The following is a 16,160-nucleotide window of genomic DNA, read 5'->3' as shown; positions in this document are numbered from 1 at the left end:
TCAAAGAAAAGTTGGTGCAATGAGGAAAACGGGACGAAATAGAAAAGAGGAAACAGTTATATCTAGGTTACGTTTTGGACATACAAGGTTAAACAGTAATTTATTTAAAATAGGAAAACATCGAACTGGAAGTTGTGATTTTTGTGGTCAAGAAGAGATGGTAAAGCATGTTTTGTTGTTCTGTACAAAATATTCTGTTGAGAGAAGGAAATTAGTTAGTTGGTTACAAGAAAATAAATTACAGTTAAATTTACAAGATATTTTAGAAAAAAATTCTACTTCTAAAGATATAAGTTATTTAATTAATTATCTCAAGAAAACAAAATTCATAGAAAAGATATAAGTTTTTTTTTGTTTTTTGTTTTTTTGTTTTTGTTTTGTTTTGTTTTGTTTTGTTTTGCTTTGAGGGGGGTGTTTAAAGTTAGCGTCTCGATCCACACTCCATTCCAGTAGATGGCGGTAATGCACATCTAAAAGTTGCTTGCCAACCGCCATAAAAAAAAAAAATTAAAAAAAAGAAGAAGAAGAAGAACCACACTCCATACCAGTAAGTGGCGGTAACGTTACTAACAGTTTGTTGCCAACCGCCAGTAAAACCAAGAAGAAGAAGACGCAGACGCAAAACAGTGGTCTGTACGTTTGATGTCTTACTTCCGCTTCATGCAGGAAGCTAACGGAGTCGATGGTAGCTCTTGTCTAGAATCTATATTCTAGTCAACCTTAGAAAGATGCGATGGAAGGTGAGTTGAAATCCGTGGGAGATAAATGTTGCTCAGCGGACCATAAGATTGACTCCTTTCGAGTCTAAGACATACACGCACATACACATGGCTTTCTTTCTGGGGACTTTCCATTGACTTCCATTCATTTCTATAGCCTTATCCTAACCCTATCCAATACTAAATTCACACCTTAGTCCTAAATCTAACCCCTGATCCAAAAACAGCGTTTCCCCTTGTGGGACCGAGTAGTGGGTCCCCACAACTTGGTATGTGCCAGGAAAATGGTATCCACAAGGTATTACAAACAAATGCGCGCGCGCTCACACAGTTTAAAGTTTTAAAATAGGAGCAGCACTCACTTCTCACTGTTCTCAGTAAGGCATAATTAACCCTGAGTGACAGACATGCAGCCTTCCCGAAGTGGGTCTTTTTTGACCCGTGGTAGAATCAATGTGTTTTTATGCTACTTTTGTCATTTTGATTCAAAATAATGTTTTGTATAATACCTTCTGTTATGTTTTATTCCACACAATAATTATTTCATGTATAAATTTTTTTTTCACAACTCTTTAAACATTTGTAGAACATTTATGCCAATTTGTAGAACATTTTTAAAACGAAATGACAACAGCAATGATGGAACTATGTCGACATCCATTGTGTGTGGGAGCGGAGGGAGTGAGAAAGAGCACATTTCTTGAAACTAGCTAGCTAACCAATCTAGCCAACATTACTTCTGTGTCCTATTGTGCTATGTGTATCATAGCACAATCATAGCGCATGTGAGTGTGTGTAAGTGTGTGCAGTTATTTATCCAACCAACCAACCAACCATCCATCTTTCCATTCATCCATCTATCCATCTTCTTCCGCTTATCTGGAGTCTGGTCGTGGGGTTAGCACCCAAAGAAGAGAGGCCCAGACTTTTTACTTTATTTTTTGAGATGATAAAAGAAAGAACCTTGAACATAGGGATCAACAGATTATGCATGTCATTCAACACATTCTCTCTTTTGGTTTATTCATCCAGGGTGTCAAAGACACACCCAGACACAAAAATAATACACATGCACAATAAAATACAGGCGATAATGTTAACTAGGTTTGTTAGATAACTTGTGTTGGCTAACTTCGAAGAAGGCTAATATGTTGTTTTGTGACAATAACACTGTCACAGTAATTGCATGATACAAGTAGCATGTTTTTTGCAGAATCCCTAGAATATGAAGTGATGAAAACCTTTCATTACAAATAGTGCAAAAAGATGACCTCACTGGGTCAAAAAAGACCCACTTGCACATCAGAGGGTTAAGAAATAATAAGATATTGCAATGGTGCGAGTCAGAGCAAGGTTAGAGAGGAGAGAGGGTTAGTAACAGGTGTTAGCCTTTTTGACTTGAAGTAGCATCATCTGTGTTAGGCCTTAGCAGAACACATGGGTAAGTGATTCCACACTATCACTTTATTTTTCATACACGCATCGACTGTACAAAGCCAGGTCTCCACAGCATGTATAATGTGCTTTCATACCTGAAAAGTAACATACGGTAGAGCTGCCTCACAAAAATCTGTCTCTAAAAGCAATGTGACCTGAATTCACTCACTCACTCACTCAAAACGGAATATGTGGTGCAACCAAATCGTTTTTAAGAACCGAACAGTTCAATAACTGTCAAAATAATTTACCATATTTTTCACAACCAAAAATGGTTCTTTGGCTGTCTTTTTGATATTATTGGATTCTTCCAAAACAAGATTACAAGAACTGTAAAACTACTTCTGAGATATTGCTTAATGACGTTAGCAACAGAATTGTTCACTGTATTTTGTAAAAATTAAGATATTAAAAAAAACTTTATCGATTAATAATTTGGTGATGACTAATTAGAACACCAAGGAGCTGACTCAATGACTGCAGATAGATATGTCGTACAGCTCTGTTGCCAATTAGTCCAACGCTCAGAAACATCCTTTATGTGGTTTCCAACATACTTTGAAATACTTCCCGTAAAACCAATAGTTCTAGAAGCAGAGTCCCTATTTATTTATTTTATTTTAGAAAAGTCAAATTCAGAAATGTGATAAACGATGACTGTTCTCATGTCCAGCTCATTGAAGTCAGTCAAGCTCAGGGTTTGATCATGCTGAGTCTTTTTCTAATGTTCAATTTTCCAGTAATTGTGGTATTTTTCATGCAGTACCATGTTGAACCCTACAGACGACTTCTGTTTCTGTCCAATGGGACATTTGTTTGTGTCTTTCAACAGAAGCACAAATTTACAGCAGAATTCCTCGAGATCTAGTGAGGCATCTTGGTGTTGAGGTGAGCAGACTTTCTCTGATTGGAAGTTGCCCATAATTTTGTTGAAAATCGATGAGGTACGCAACAATCATCTGGGTTTCTTTTGGCCAATAAACTCTGTTTTGTTTTTTTTGTTTGTTTTTTTACATCCCACTGTACACACACACTTTATTGATGTGTTGTCTGTCTCGTAGCCTCACAACAGCTCTAAAGCTGCAAAGTTTACTGAAGCCCACCTGAAGCAGTGCATTCAGCAGCCGAGCCGGCTGGATGTGAAGAGCATGCTGACTCATAAGGCTGTGCTGCTGGGCTACAATCGGCCCAAAAGAGACACAGCCAGAACCAGAAACAGGAAGAAAGCCAAAGGACTCAATGCGCGACAGAAGAGAATGATGAAGGTTTACCACATCAAGCCTCAACACCAGAGGTTAGTTGGGGTGATGTGATATGTGTGTTTGGGGAAAGGGAGGTATTTTTTTCCTGAATTTCCCCAGTTCCGTTTGGCTTTCCAGGTATGAGCTTTTCTTGCCGCTACACCAGCTATGGAGACAATATGTTGTGGACCTGTGTGGTGGACTGAAACCGACAGTGTAAGTCACTCCACCAGGAGGCAGAGCCCCCAGATGTCCAACTTTCTGCTGCTCCTGGTAATTGTCTCCATGTTTTCTTCAAGGAATCCACAGTTTGTGCAGCAAAAGCTTCTGAAGGCAGACTTGCACGGAGCCGTCATCACAGGTAGAAATCCCATTAAAGAGCCTGACCCTCAGTCACTGTTGATCCATTCAGGCTGCATTTTTGGTGGGAAAAAGAAACATTTTCCCCTGAGAATTCCCCTGAGTCATAAAATCGGCCTGCAGATGGAAGGAATCAGAACTTTTTCCTCTAAACTTGCAAATTTCCTGTTTTTTATTTGCTGCCACCTTTTAATTTATTAGCTGGAAAATGTGTGTCACAATCTTAGAAATTTTACCTGAATGCAGTTAGCTGCTGCAGTGATCCAACAGAACACTTGTGTCAGCTTGTGACCAGGAGATTGTAACATGCTGCTTTATGTCACAGTGGTGCGTTCTAAATGTCCGTCCTATGTGGGAACTACAGGGATTCTCGTGCAAGAATTCAAACATGTGTTCAAAATCATCACCAAAGAAGACCAGGTCAAAGGTCAGTGAAACTGTGCTGGGTTCTGTGCGTTTGTACCTGATTGATGGGCTTAGCTGCTCCTCACCATCAACTGGTGAAACTTAGTCTAGGGCTCATACTGCAGCCTGAAATGACAAATATTTTTTTTTTTTTGTACTTATGCAAAATGTATCAGATCTCTTCATAACAACCTGAACAGCTCAGATCTGCAGTGTATCACAAGAGTGAGTACACCCCTCACATTTCTGAAGATATTTAAGTATATCTTTGCATGGGACAACACTGACAAAAGGACACTTTAACACAATAGGTAGTCTGTGCAGCTTATATAACAGTGTAAATTTATTCTTCCTTCAAAATAACTCTATACAGCCATTAATGTCTAAACCACCGGAAACAGAAGTGAGTACACCCCTAAGAGACTACAACCCTAAAGGTCCAAATTGAGGACTGCTTGTCATTTCCCTCCAAAATGTCATGTGACTAATTAGTGTTACTAGGTCTTAGATGTGCATAGGGAGCAGGTGTGTTTAATTTTTAGTACAGCTCTCACAATCTCTCATACTGGTCACTGAAAGTTCCAACATGGTACCTCATGGCAAGTAACTCTCTGAGGATCATAAAAGACGAATTGTTGTGCAACATGAAGATGGCCAAGGCTACAAGAGGGTTGCCAACACTCTGAAACTGAGCTGCAGCACAGTGGTCAAGATCATCCAGCATATTTAGCTCAGTGCACTCAGAATAGATCTTGTGTTGCTCATCTAAAGTTGCTCAGTGCACGTGTTCAGCGTCACATCCAAATGCTGTGTTTGAAAGATTGGTGATTTGATGTATTAGTCATGCAGACTAATACATCAAATTAGTCTGCATGGCTGTCACCCCATGGCTGTCTTCTGAAGTCTATGTACAAGAAAGCCTGCAAACAGTTTGCTGAAGACATGTCAACAAAGGACATGAATTACTGGAACCCTGTCCTATGGTCTGATGAGACCAAGATTAATTTGTTTGGCTCAGACTGCCTCCAGCATGTGTGGTGGCAGTCAGGTGAGGAATACAAAGATAAGTGTGTGATGCCTACAGTCAAGCATGGTGGTGGGAATCCCATGGTCTGGGGCTGCATGAGTGCAGCAGCTGTTGGGGAATTACAATCTGTACTGTGAAATACTGTAGCAGAGCCTGATCCTGTGCCTCAGGAAGCTGGTTCACAGGGCAGCATTCCAGCATGATAATGACCCCAAACACACCTCTAAGATGACCACTGCTTTACTGAAGAGGTCGATGGACTGACCAAGCATGTCTCCAGAGCTAAACCCAATAGAACATCTTTGGGGCATCCTCAAGCAGAAGGTGGAGGAGCGCAGAGTGTCGAATATCCACCAGCTTCGTGATGTCATCACGGAGGAGTAGAAAAGCATTCCAGTGGCATCCTGTGAAGCTCTGGTGAACTCCATGCCCATGAGAGTTTAGGCAGTTTTGGTATGGCCACATAAAATATTGACATTTAAGGAATTTTCACTAAGGGGTGTACTCACTTTTGTGCTGATGATTTGCATATTAATGGATGTATATAGTTATTTTGAGGGAAGAATAAATGTACATTGTTATATAAGCTGCACACAGATTACTTTTCATTGTGTCAAAGTGTCATTCTGTCAGTGTTGTTCTACAGATACTTAAATATCTGTAGAAATGTGAGGAGTGTACTCACTGATACACTGCATTTTTTACAAATGCAACCCAGACCACTTGGAGTTCTAATCCTAACTCCGATACATCTATTCAAATGTGATGCTTGTCGCATTTATCCGACCTGAACGTCATTGGTACTAATATTTTCATTTCAAGTTGTATTATATTAAAATTACACTAATACACTGTATTATATTAAGACCACAGTAATGGCATTACAAAATAAAAAGTATTGACTTAATTATAAAACTAATCAATTAAATGGATAAAATGATGCAACAGATTCAACTTACATACAATAATTGTGACTCAACATGTTCGTCTTGGAGTATCTTTACAAATGGTGCTCCTGGAACAAATCGCAGCATTAAAAATGGGGTTCTTAATGGCGCCATCAAACTTGAAATCGCATGGCAATTTCAAGTCAGGTCAGTGAGTGTTTGTTAAAGTGGTCCTCAGACGGAAAAGTTTGAGAAACTCTGACATAGAATCCATTATCACTCCATCTGAAAATGTTGAAGATGCCAAACTTTTCAGCCACTGCCTGAACTTTTGCAATGGCTGTAGAAGATATCACATAGTCACCCAGACACAGTTGCTGTGATCTGTCCCCTCAGTCTGTATGAGAGACAGGTCTCTAAACATCTGCTTGTTTTCTTGTCTCCTGTGTCCAGTGATCCCAAAGAGGAACAGTGTGTTTTCTGTAGAGCTGGGCAGCTTTGTCTCACACATCTATGGAAACAAAATGGAGTTCCGAGCCAGCGAACGTTCTGCCAAGAAATTCAAAGTGAAAGGAACTATAGACCTCTAAAGGCACCCAGCTCTGTCATCTCTTTGCCCCTACTGGATGATAAAGGAACTGCACACATGCCAAGCATGCAACAGGGCATGTACTCTACACAGCTTGTGCAGAACTCGGACTGTTCAATCAAATCACCTGGCAGTGAAGAGTGTAGACAACCATCTGAATGAATACCTAAGAGGAGAGTGTGAAGGCAGCTTAACACAGCTGCTGCATTTAGACAGTACAGTTTTTAACATCCTCTCAGCCAGAACAGAGGATGGACACAAGGTGTTCCTGGGGGTCACTCAGGATGCTAGAAGTCAGCTAGCAGGACCTCATTCAGGCTGTTATTTGGAGCGCTAATGGTTCCTTTTTAACAGTCAGGAGTGAGTGAAGATGTGAGAAACAAAGTGGATCTCTGTCTGAACTCTGGGCCATTTTCACCCAAAGAGCCTGTTTTTCAGGCTCCTACAGTCTTGAATTGTCCAGAATTTGATCCTTTTTATTTTTAGATGCATTTGGAAAAATACAAAGTAAGATTCTAAAAATGCAAGCTTTTCTAAAGGATAATAATCAGAATTTCTGACAAATGAATCAAGTATATTTGTATAGCACATTTCAGCAACAAGGCAGTTGAAAGTGCTTTATATCATGAAAATACAAAGTCATTAAGCACACAGTCAATTAAAACATAACATTTTGTCTGGCTTCATACATTGTTTTATTATGCAGCAGACTATTTTTTTTTTTGTTTTGTTTTTTTAAATCAGTAATATATAACCCTAATATATGGGAAATAAAAAACTCAATTTCACAGCATTTTGGGCCCTCAGACTCTTTTAGGTTTTGAAACTAATCCAGTCCTAATGTAGCTAATTAGACTTAAGTGTTCAGCATGGAGGTCTTTTTGGGTCATACAGATAATAATGCGGAGATGATTTCTACTTGGGTGTCTAAAATGTGATGAAAACTACCTGAGAAATCTAGAAATAGAAGTTTGGTGAAGTACAGAATTTTCAATATGGTAGCATTCTACCTCAAAACTAAAAAAATCTTACTATTATAAAATGTAAGTTAAACTAAATGTGCTTTTTTTTTCTTCTGAAATAAATGACTCACTTCATGACTTTCCTTTGATGAAACAGTCATTTTTTAGTTAACCCTTATCTAATTCAACTCAAATCATCAAACAGCCAAGGTGAGGTGTGAATACTACTTGATGATGAAAAATGATATTGGAAAAACATTGATATCTAGCGTCAGCTACAAAGATTTTAACTTCCTGCGAAATACAGCACTGAATGCTTTTTGTTGAAAGTTGCAAAAGCATTTGAAGTCAACTGCAGAAATGTAAGAAATAGGTGGAAGGAGCAAAACAAAGCAAGAAACTGCAAAGCACCTAAACAGGATAATTACCACAAAAAAACTGTTGAAGAGAAGCAAGAACTTGTGAACAATACAAAAATCCCACCCAAAGAGTATTAGAATTACTGATCGGTGCATAGAAAGCTGTTGAGTCACAGCAGTTTCTAAGTTAAAATTAAATGAAAAGGTAAAACTAGCTAAAATAGTAATGATAGGATCTAGGCTAGCACTAGCACGTTGACTTACGGTAACATTTCATGCAATGTGAAAAAAGCAAATGGAAAAGATAAAATGAGCTAAATAAGCTAAAACTAGCTTAAAAACTGATGGCATATATTATGCTTTTTTATTTTTTTACTTTTTCAAACAAATAACCTGAGTATACATAGAGGATCTTTAACACAATGACAACTACCACATAAAAAAAGAATAACCACAGACATTGACAAGTTTAATATTGATGCCTTGCAATCTTCAAAGTAGGACAAAGTAAAAAAACAAAAGTTAAACATACACATAAATTGGTAACATAAAACAGTGTTGTACCTTTTCGTCTATATTGTTTTCTTAAAAAGTGTCAAATACATTCAAATGCATATAACAAAGGGTTTGTTACAGCAAAAGAAGCAAACGTAAATAGAGAAAGTACAATTTCTGAAGAAGGAATGTTTGTGATTACTAATATTAAGTCTATCAAGCCAGTTTCTTCACATTTATTAAATTAGGGTATTTTTTTCACTCTATTTCATATTGTGGGCATATTTTGTAGGATTATTATTGGATTTACTACATATGTTTCATTTAAAGAGAAGGTTGAATTGTTAAATATGAGCAATATTTGCAAATTTGATAAAACAATGTTCTTTCCAATTTTTTCTGTAAGGCGTTTTTGCAAATCTGACCCAAATATTACAGAATGAGAACACTCCACAAATAAATATTCAATACTTTTGCCCTCAACTCACAAAAAGAGCGGTTGTTACTGATATTTGGAGAGAAGAGCCAAATGTCACTCTCCCTACTGAAAAAAAAGAGCACTTCAGCTTAAAGTGAAGAGTTCTGCTAAATCTTTTTAATTCTTATTTTATAAGCGATAATCTCAAGGAGCAGTAGCCGTTATGGTTGTCCTGAAAACAAATTTCATTTGGATTGTATTGTTTGCGTTTTGTCACAGATATATTAACATGAAGCTCAGCCGTTTCTGTTCCTTGATTGTTGGAATATTGCCTTTTACAATTTGCATCTACTCCATCAGTATTGAGCATTGTAGCTCACTCTAAGTATTGGTCACTAATTTTTCAACCCCCTTTGGTAAAATAAATAAATAAAATAAAATAAAATAAAAATTCTTTCATCATATTAGCAAGTATTTATTTATGAGACAATAAAAAAAATTGCACTCCACAGATTTTAGCTCAAATAACCCCATTTGTGTTTGCTTGTGGGAGTAGAGATAGCTTCTGAGTTCTGATAAACCTGTCTGTTAATTTCCTATGCATTATTTGTTCCTTCAATTTAAATTAAGTCATGAAAGTACAGTTTGTCTAGATGTATGATTTGTGCTAAGGAATGTAAGCTATGAGGAACAGACTTAACGACCAATTCAAACTCTTTGGGTAATACACCTGGACAAAATTGCTGGTACCCCTCCATTAATTAAAAGAAAAACTCATAATGGTCACAGAAATAACTTGAATCTGACAAAGGCAATAATGAATAAAACGTCAAACATTGCCTTTTTAAATATGCTTCAACAGAATTTAAAAAATAAACTAATGAAACAAAATGAACAAAAATGATGGTACTATTTTGTTGCACAACCTTTTGAGGAAATCACTGCAATGAAATGATTCCTATGAGACTTCTGCACCTTTCAGCAGGCAGTGATGGTCTATCTGAAGCCCCCGCTTCGAGGCTTGTATCGTCTCGCTGAAAACCAAGTGACAAGAAACAAACGAGATCTCGCGTTGCATGGGTCACGTGACTGCTTCATTTTGCGTGTCGGTTTTCAAAATAAAAGCTTGATGAGCCGCTGCTTGATCGCATCAGAGGAGTATTTGTCTTCAGCAATGGCCGAAATAAAAGGATCCTTTTCTCAGTTCATGTGTATTAATGATTTTGATGAAGGCACTCATCAAAATGTAATGTTTGTTACCAGTTGTCTCAATGGTTGATTATGGCATATTTTGTGACTTTATATAGGCTGTGTTTTTATTATGTAAAACATTTTGACACTGCATTGTTGCTGAAATGTGCTACACAAATAAACTTGATTGAAAAGGAGCCAGCAAGAAGAAAAAAAATCTGACATCAGGGAATACTTGAGATGATGATTCACAAGATTCTTAAATAACAATAATTAAACCTTCACCTCCAAAATTCTCACCTTCTTAAAATTTCCTTTAAATATATCAGTCTTGCACAGCAGAAACAGACTTAAAGCTGTTGGAAAAGTAAAATTCTGGCTTATGAGTAAAAATATAAGGGATCAGATCAGAGCGCCAATAGAAATCCAAGAAAAAGAACTTTTGAAGAATTTTAGATTTTCAGGAGGCAAATCAAAACTCAAAGAATGCTGTCTGCCCCAACAAGCACTGCGCTCCGAATACACGAAAACTAATTTCTATTGTCAAATCAGTCAATGACAGAAGAAAACAGCCAGTAACAGTCAACATATATCAGGATTGACTACAAATTATTTTAATAACTAAAAATGATTAGTTAAATAGGATTTAATTGACTCTACTGTTACTAAACGTGAGTTTGACAAAAACTTTGTGACAATATTGCATTTGCTAATTGTTTTTAAATATCTGTCTGAGTGACAAGGCTGTCACAGCTTCAACAGCAGATGTCACTAGTGAGAAATTAATGAAGCATGGAGTAATGAACTTTTGGGCAAATCAATGGGCCAGGAAGCTTCATTGCTTCATGAGGCTTCATTTGGCCATCACTATCAGCAGGTATTTGGGGCACGCCTCATGATAAAACTGCTCCACTTGTCTCAGGTTTAAAGGATACCTTTTCCAGACGGCATGTTTCAGCTCCTTCCAAAGATGCTCAATAGGTCAGGGCTCATTGAAGACCATTTTAAAGTACCAGGGGTGCCCATAGTTTGTCCTTGAGGTCCGCCATCATGCATGTTTTAGTTCTCTCCCTGATCTAATGCACCTGGAACAAATGATGACTCAAAAGAAGGCCTAAGAAGAACATTGACATACTGAAAAGATTGTTACTACCATCATTTTTAACTGTGTGTTTGGGGTTATTATCCTGTTGCAAGAAACATGACCTACGACACATTTCCGACACTGGGTACCACATTTCTTTCTAGAATCTTTTGATAGTTTTCAGATTTCATTATACCCTGCACAGATTTAAGTCACCTTTGCTGCCAGTTGCAGCAAAGCAGCCCCAGAACATAACAGAGCCTCCTCCATGTTTCACAGTAGGGACAGTGTTCTTTTCTTGATATGCTTAATTTTACCATCTGCGAACATAAACCTGATGTGTCTTGCCAGAAAGTAAAATGTTTGTCTCACCTATCATAGAACATTTTCTCAGAAACTTTGTGGCTTGTCAATATGTAGTTTAGAAAACTACACACTGGCCTTTTCTTTAATTGTTTTCAGTAATGGTGTTCTCCTTGGTTGTCTCAACCAATGACAGATGGTGCGATCTGATACTGATGTTCCTTGAGCTTCAAGTTCACCTTTAATCTCTTTAGTTGAATAAAGCTTTTTTGGGCTCGTTTGTTATCGTTTGTAGTGTCCGTCTCTTTGTTTTATCATAAATTTTCTTTCTGCAGCCACGTCCAGGGAGGTTGGCTACAGTCACATGCATTTTAAATTTCTGACTAATATGTGCAACTGTTGTCGCAGGTACATCAAGCTGCTTCGAGATGGTCTTTACCAATTGTCTATAACTTTCTTTCTAGTGTCTTTCCTTCACTTCACAACGTTACATGTGGTACACCAAACAGCACAATGACATGGAGCTCACTGAAAGATTACAAGAATGTAGACAGCTGTGACACGCCTCGTGGACACGCCTCGATTTAACATGTCCCTTTGGTCAAATTATTTTCAGTGGTGCCATCATTTTTGTTCAGGCCTGTTTCATCAGTTTATTTGTTAATATGCTGTTGAAGCATTTGGAAAGCAATGTCTGACTTTCATTTGGTCATTTTCACAGATATTTTATTCATTACTACTGTCAGATTCAAGTTACTTCTGTGACCATTGTGGATTTTTCTTTTTATTAACCAAGGGGTGCCAACAATTTTGTCAATCTGTGTATTTACAGGTTGACAAAATTTATTACAGATTTATGTAAAGACTTGAAAGAACTATTAATGGTCCCCACAAGGTATTACAAAAACAAATGTGCACACACACAGGTGTATAGATTCAGATGTTTTTTTTAGATCTTTAAATCTTTGTTGGACCACTAAACTCCATTGTGACCTTCTGTGGAAATGTTGACCTAATGTTACAATGTTACTATGACCTAATGTGTGTGCAAATAGAATTCTCATAAGTTAGGTCATTGTGTTAAAAAAATATAAATGTTGATGAAATAAACCTTTAATGGAAGCCACCAAATCAAGAATTTATTGTCACAAGCACAGTTTTACACAAAATAATGGGTCACATTTACACAGTTTAAACAGGTCAAGAAGTCAATGTGCAGTTTACTACCTAACCAACACGTATTATAGTTAAATACACACTCACATTATACACAGTATCATTAAGACTTACACAAAAATGTACTATGTGAATGTAAGATGAGTTGAAATAAAAATCACAATATTGAAAAAATAATAATTCTAGATCCTTAGCAAAAGATGTCTAAAGTGTTTATTCCATTTGTCAAGGACATGCAGTTCATCATGTAAACATTACTTCACTGCAAGCTGTTATTCAGTCTTTTGGTTGATGAATATATAACAATAAATTAAAGTCAAGCAGTGAGAGCTGAAGACAGACATACTGCACACTGCCTGACTGCCACCACTGGCAGCCTGGTGTGATGAACAGTGAGCGTCATGAAGTGCACTTTAAGCAGTAACTCAGCAATGGTACATTAAAATTTCTTCATTTTAAAATGCATTTAATCCTGCTATTGTTGCATGAAGTGTTTTCTAAAAATCAGGACATCACTACAGATGTTTACAGGGAGACGGAAATGGATTGTCTTCTCCTGCTGCTCTCTGCAGTCAGTGATCTTAACATGTCTTTTTTTTTTTACATTTTCCAATTCAAAGGGCTACACTGAGAAAATAATGGTGACTGGACTTTGCACAGTCCAGTCACTCATCCCAGGTGAAAGGAGAAAAAGAAAAACAGCTGGTTTATACCCAGTACCCATAAAAGCTTTAAATACCATCTAGGACTATTTATCACTATTTATCACCCACTTTCGTCAAAGTCCATGTAATTTTATTACATGACAATAAAGATTATAGTTTATTACTGATTATTGTTTGTTGACAACAAACAATAATCAGTAATAAACTACAATCTGAAAATTGACTGGTCAATCTGCACCAATCGGGATTTCCCAGCCTAAGAACCAGTGGTCTTTAAAGTTTTACCTGTCTTGGCTGATTTTAATTTACTTTTAAAGCCTTTATAACGCAACAGACAGCTGGGGCGTCTGACGTGCATCAAAACATATGCTCATTATTTTCCCTGAACCAGTCCAAAGGCTGTGACTGGTCCACGCTCCAGGTAGCGATCTGTTCAATGCTGTTCCGCCTCAAAACAGTAAAACGTAAAGGCAAAAAATACTTTTTGTTGCTGCTTTTCTTCTGCGCTGCATTGCTAGTTCCTTTATTCTTGCATTGGAGTACAGCTTGTGGTGGTACAGTATTTCAAAATGGATGAGGAAAGATTCATTTTTGACGTTGAAAACTACACATAAGACCCACAATGTCGTCGTCATAAAGAAAATGGCAAAAATGTCTTGCCATTCCTTTCTCATGAGATTTGCTACTTGTCAGAAGTCTAATTAAAGTGAAGATATATAAAAGGAATTCTAATGTAGCATTTCAACATTTTATAAAATATTTACATAGTGAACATATTGTAATATAGTAAATTCCTTTTGGTGCACTAAGTTTGTTTCTTATGAAGGCCTGCTTTTTGTCAATTACAATTCACAAAAATTGCAGAGCTGTTCTTGGCCTATAAAGATACGACTTCCTTCAGGTTATTTAATTCAAAAATAAAACGGCTGAAGAAAACTTTATACTAACCATAACTGAAAAAATGTTCTGCGGGTTCCTTGGTGGAGGCAGACGTTTGGAATTCAATAGAGAATGAAAGAATTGCAACATTATTCCTATTTTTACTTCAAAGAATCTGTTATTACCTTTATAAGAATTTTACTGAACTATCCATCAGTCCATCCATTTTCTGTATACCCTTATCCCTAGTGGGGTCGGGAGGTTCAGAATTACTGAACTAAAACAATGTAAATAGAAGAGGTTTTATTATAGACACATTCAATGAACAAGAACAGGATCTAATACCCAAAAAACATTTGGTATTCTTTGGGTATTAGATCTCAATTGATTGGTGCAATATAAAAAAAAAACCTTGATGTTTTAGATTAGATGAACAGTTTAAAAGTAAAGATCATAGCATGTAGGAAGAGTTGGAGATTTAAGGTAATACAGTTTTCCATATTCCTCTTCTTCTTTAAGAAAACTAAAAGTAAGTTCTCCTTCATCCAGTCTTAATGATGGTGATGAGCTCTGACAGATGTGTCTGTTTTCTAGCTAGAAGAATGCTGACCATAGAGGACACACAGCGACCTGAACATCAATTCAAGCTGAGAAAGGTTTGACTAACTAAGACTCTCGATTAAGCAGAATCCCTAGGGTGTGAGGGCATCCAGCAGCTCATTCTTCTGGAGCTGATGGAGATGGAGCATTATTTTGCTATGAGATGACAATAATGAATGTCTTATGGAGATAAGAGTAATGAATTACTATGACATTAACTTTTCTAAGGTGGCCGAGTGCTGCTTTTATGAAAAAAAATTTGATGAAACATAAGAAGCAAACATAAGTCCATTGGTAGGTCGTAGAGGCAACCTTTACTCAGAAAAGGGTGGAAACATGCCGAGATCCGCAAAATCCTCAATGTTGTAGTTCGCTGTCCCCTGGGTGGGATCTCCAGCCATAGGCAGCATGTCCTACAGAGACATGGGGTCACAGGTCATATGTCTGCAAACGGGGGTCAGGCCTGAGTGCTTTGGGTTGTACCTGGAAGACCTCTGTCTGGCTGGGGTTGGCGTGTGAGTGCTGCTCCCCCGACTGCTGGGAATGATGCTGGTTCTGCCACTGGGACCAGACCTCACTGGGGCGACCCTGGAACTGGCCTCCACTTTGACCACCTTCTCCTGACACATCTGGAAACATCAACAGATTTATTGGATCATAACTTATTTTTGTAATATTCTACTTGGCTTTTAGAAATTCTTTAGCATCTTCCTTTCTCAGACAAAGATTATGTCTGAGAATTTATTAATGTCACAGACCATTAATAAATAAATTCCTTTTGGGAAGGAAACCGAAAGGCATTGCTACAAAGGAAATGGATACAAATATCTGACTCTGAGTTTTGTTATTAAATAAATCTATGACAAGTAAGAAATAATTGTGCTAATTCTAACTGATCTGATTTCACTTCAGACAAAGAGAAAAAAGATCAACTTTTTTCTAACTGTGTACTAGCACTAGACAGACATAGTTCCAGTCTCAATAAACTCTTTGCCTAGTTAATGTGATACAGTTAGCTAAAGTGCTACTGTTAGTCATTAATAATTTGGATCTTAGTATATTTCACTTGTCATAGCAAACAAGAAAAAAAAATCCTCTTACTTTATAGACTTTGCTTTGAATGCCATAGGAATACCTTAAGTTTAATGCCTTATTAAATCATTAAAGAATTTGAGCAGTTAGTTCGGATACAACTTTTTAGGGAAAGCTGGGTTTAATGAAACAATGCAAACAGCCTCTAAGACACTAAGTGTTAGACTTACTGGGAACATAAAAACATATTTTCCCTCTGCCCCAATTCTCATTCTCCTCTGAGCTCTACAGTTTACAGAAAAATGTGCCCTGAACGCCATGCTCCCAAACC

At 37.3% G+C, this 16,160-nt stretch overlaps 2 protein-coding genes across 2 annotated transcripts in view; one reads left to right on the top strand and one right to left on the bottom strand.

Moving 5' to 3' along the window:
* The first annotated feature begins 587 nt into the window (after window positions 1-587).
* On the top strand, window positions 588-7,762 carry pop4 (POP4 homolog, ribonuclease P/MRP subunit). The gene is made up of 7 exons (XM_044095833.1): window positions 588-740; window positions 2,989-3,044; window positions 3,218-3,450; window positions 3,536-3,613; window positions 3,697-3,758; window positions 4,083-4,184; window positions 6,530-7,762. The coding sequence occupies exons 1-7, from the start codon at window positions 734-736 to the stop codon at window positions 6,664-6,666; spliced, it is 675 nt and encodes a 224-aa protein (XP_043951768.1). The 5' UTR covers window positions 588-733; the 3' UTR covers window positions 6,667-7,762.
* Window positions 7,763-12,596: 4,834 nt separating this feature from the next.
* The window catches only part of arnt2 (aryl-hydrocarbon receptor nuclear translocator 2), a 63,772-nt gene continuing 60,208 nt past the window's right edge, over window positions 12,597-16,160 (bottom strand). The window contains exons 18-19 of the mRNA XM_044140080.1: window positions 15,281-15,426; window positions 12,597-15,210 (exon numbers count right to left, since the gene is read on the bottom strand). Of these exons, the coding sequence (XP_043996015.1) occupies window positions 15,112-15,210; window positions 15,281-15,426 (245 nt within the window). The 3' untranslated portion in view covers window positions 12,597-15,111. The remainder of the gene's footprint in view (window positions 15,211-15,280; window positions 15,427-16,160) is intronic.

Source organism: Gambusia affinis, linkage group LG02 (assembly GCF_019740435.1).
Source record: "Gambusia affinis linkage group LG02, SWU_Gaff_1.0, whole genome shotgun sequence".
Taxonomy (NCBI): Eukaryota; Metazoa; Chordata; class Actinopteri; order Cyprinodontiformes; family Poeciliidae; genus Gambusia; species Gambusia affinis.
Note: the sequence above shows the minus strand (reverse complement) of the source record. Positions and strands in the feature narration are given on the sequence as shown.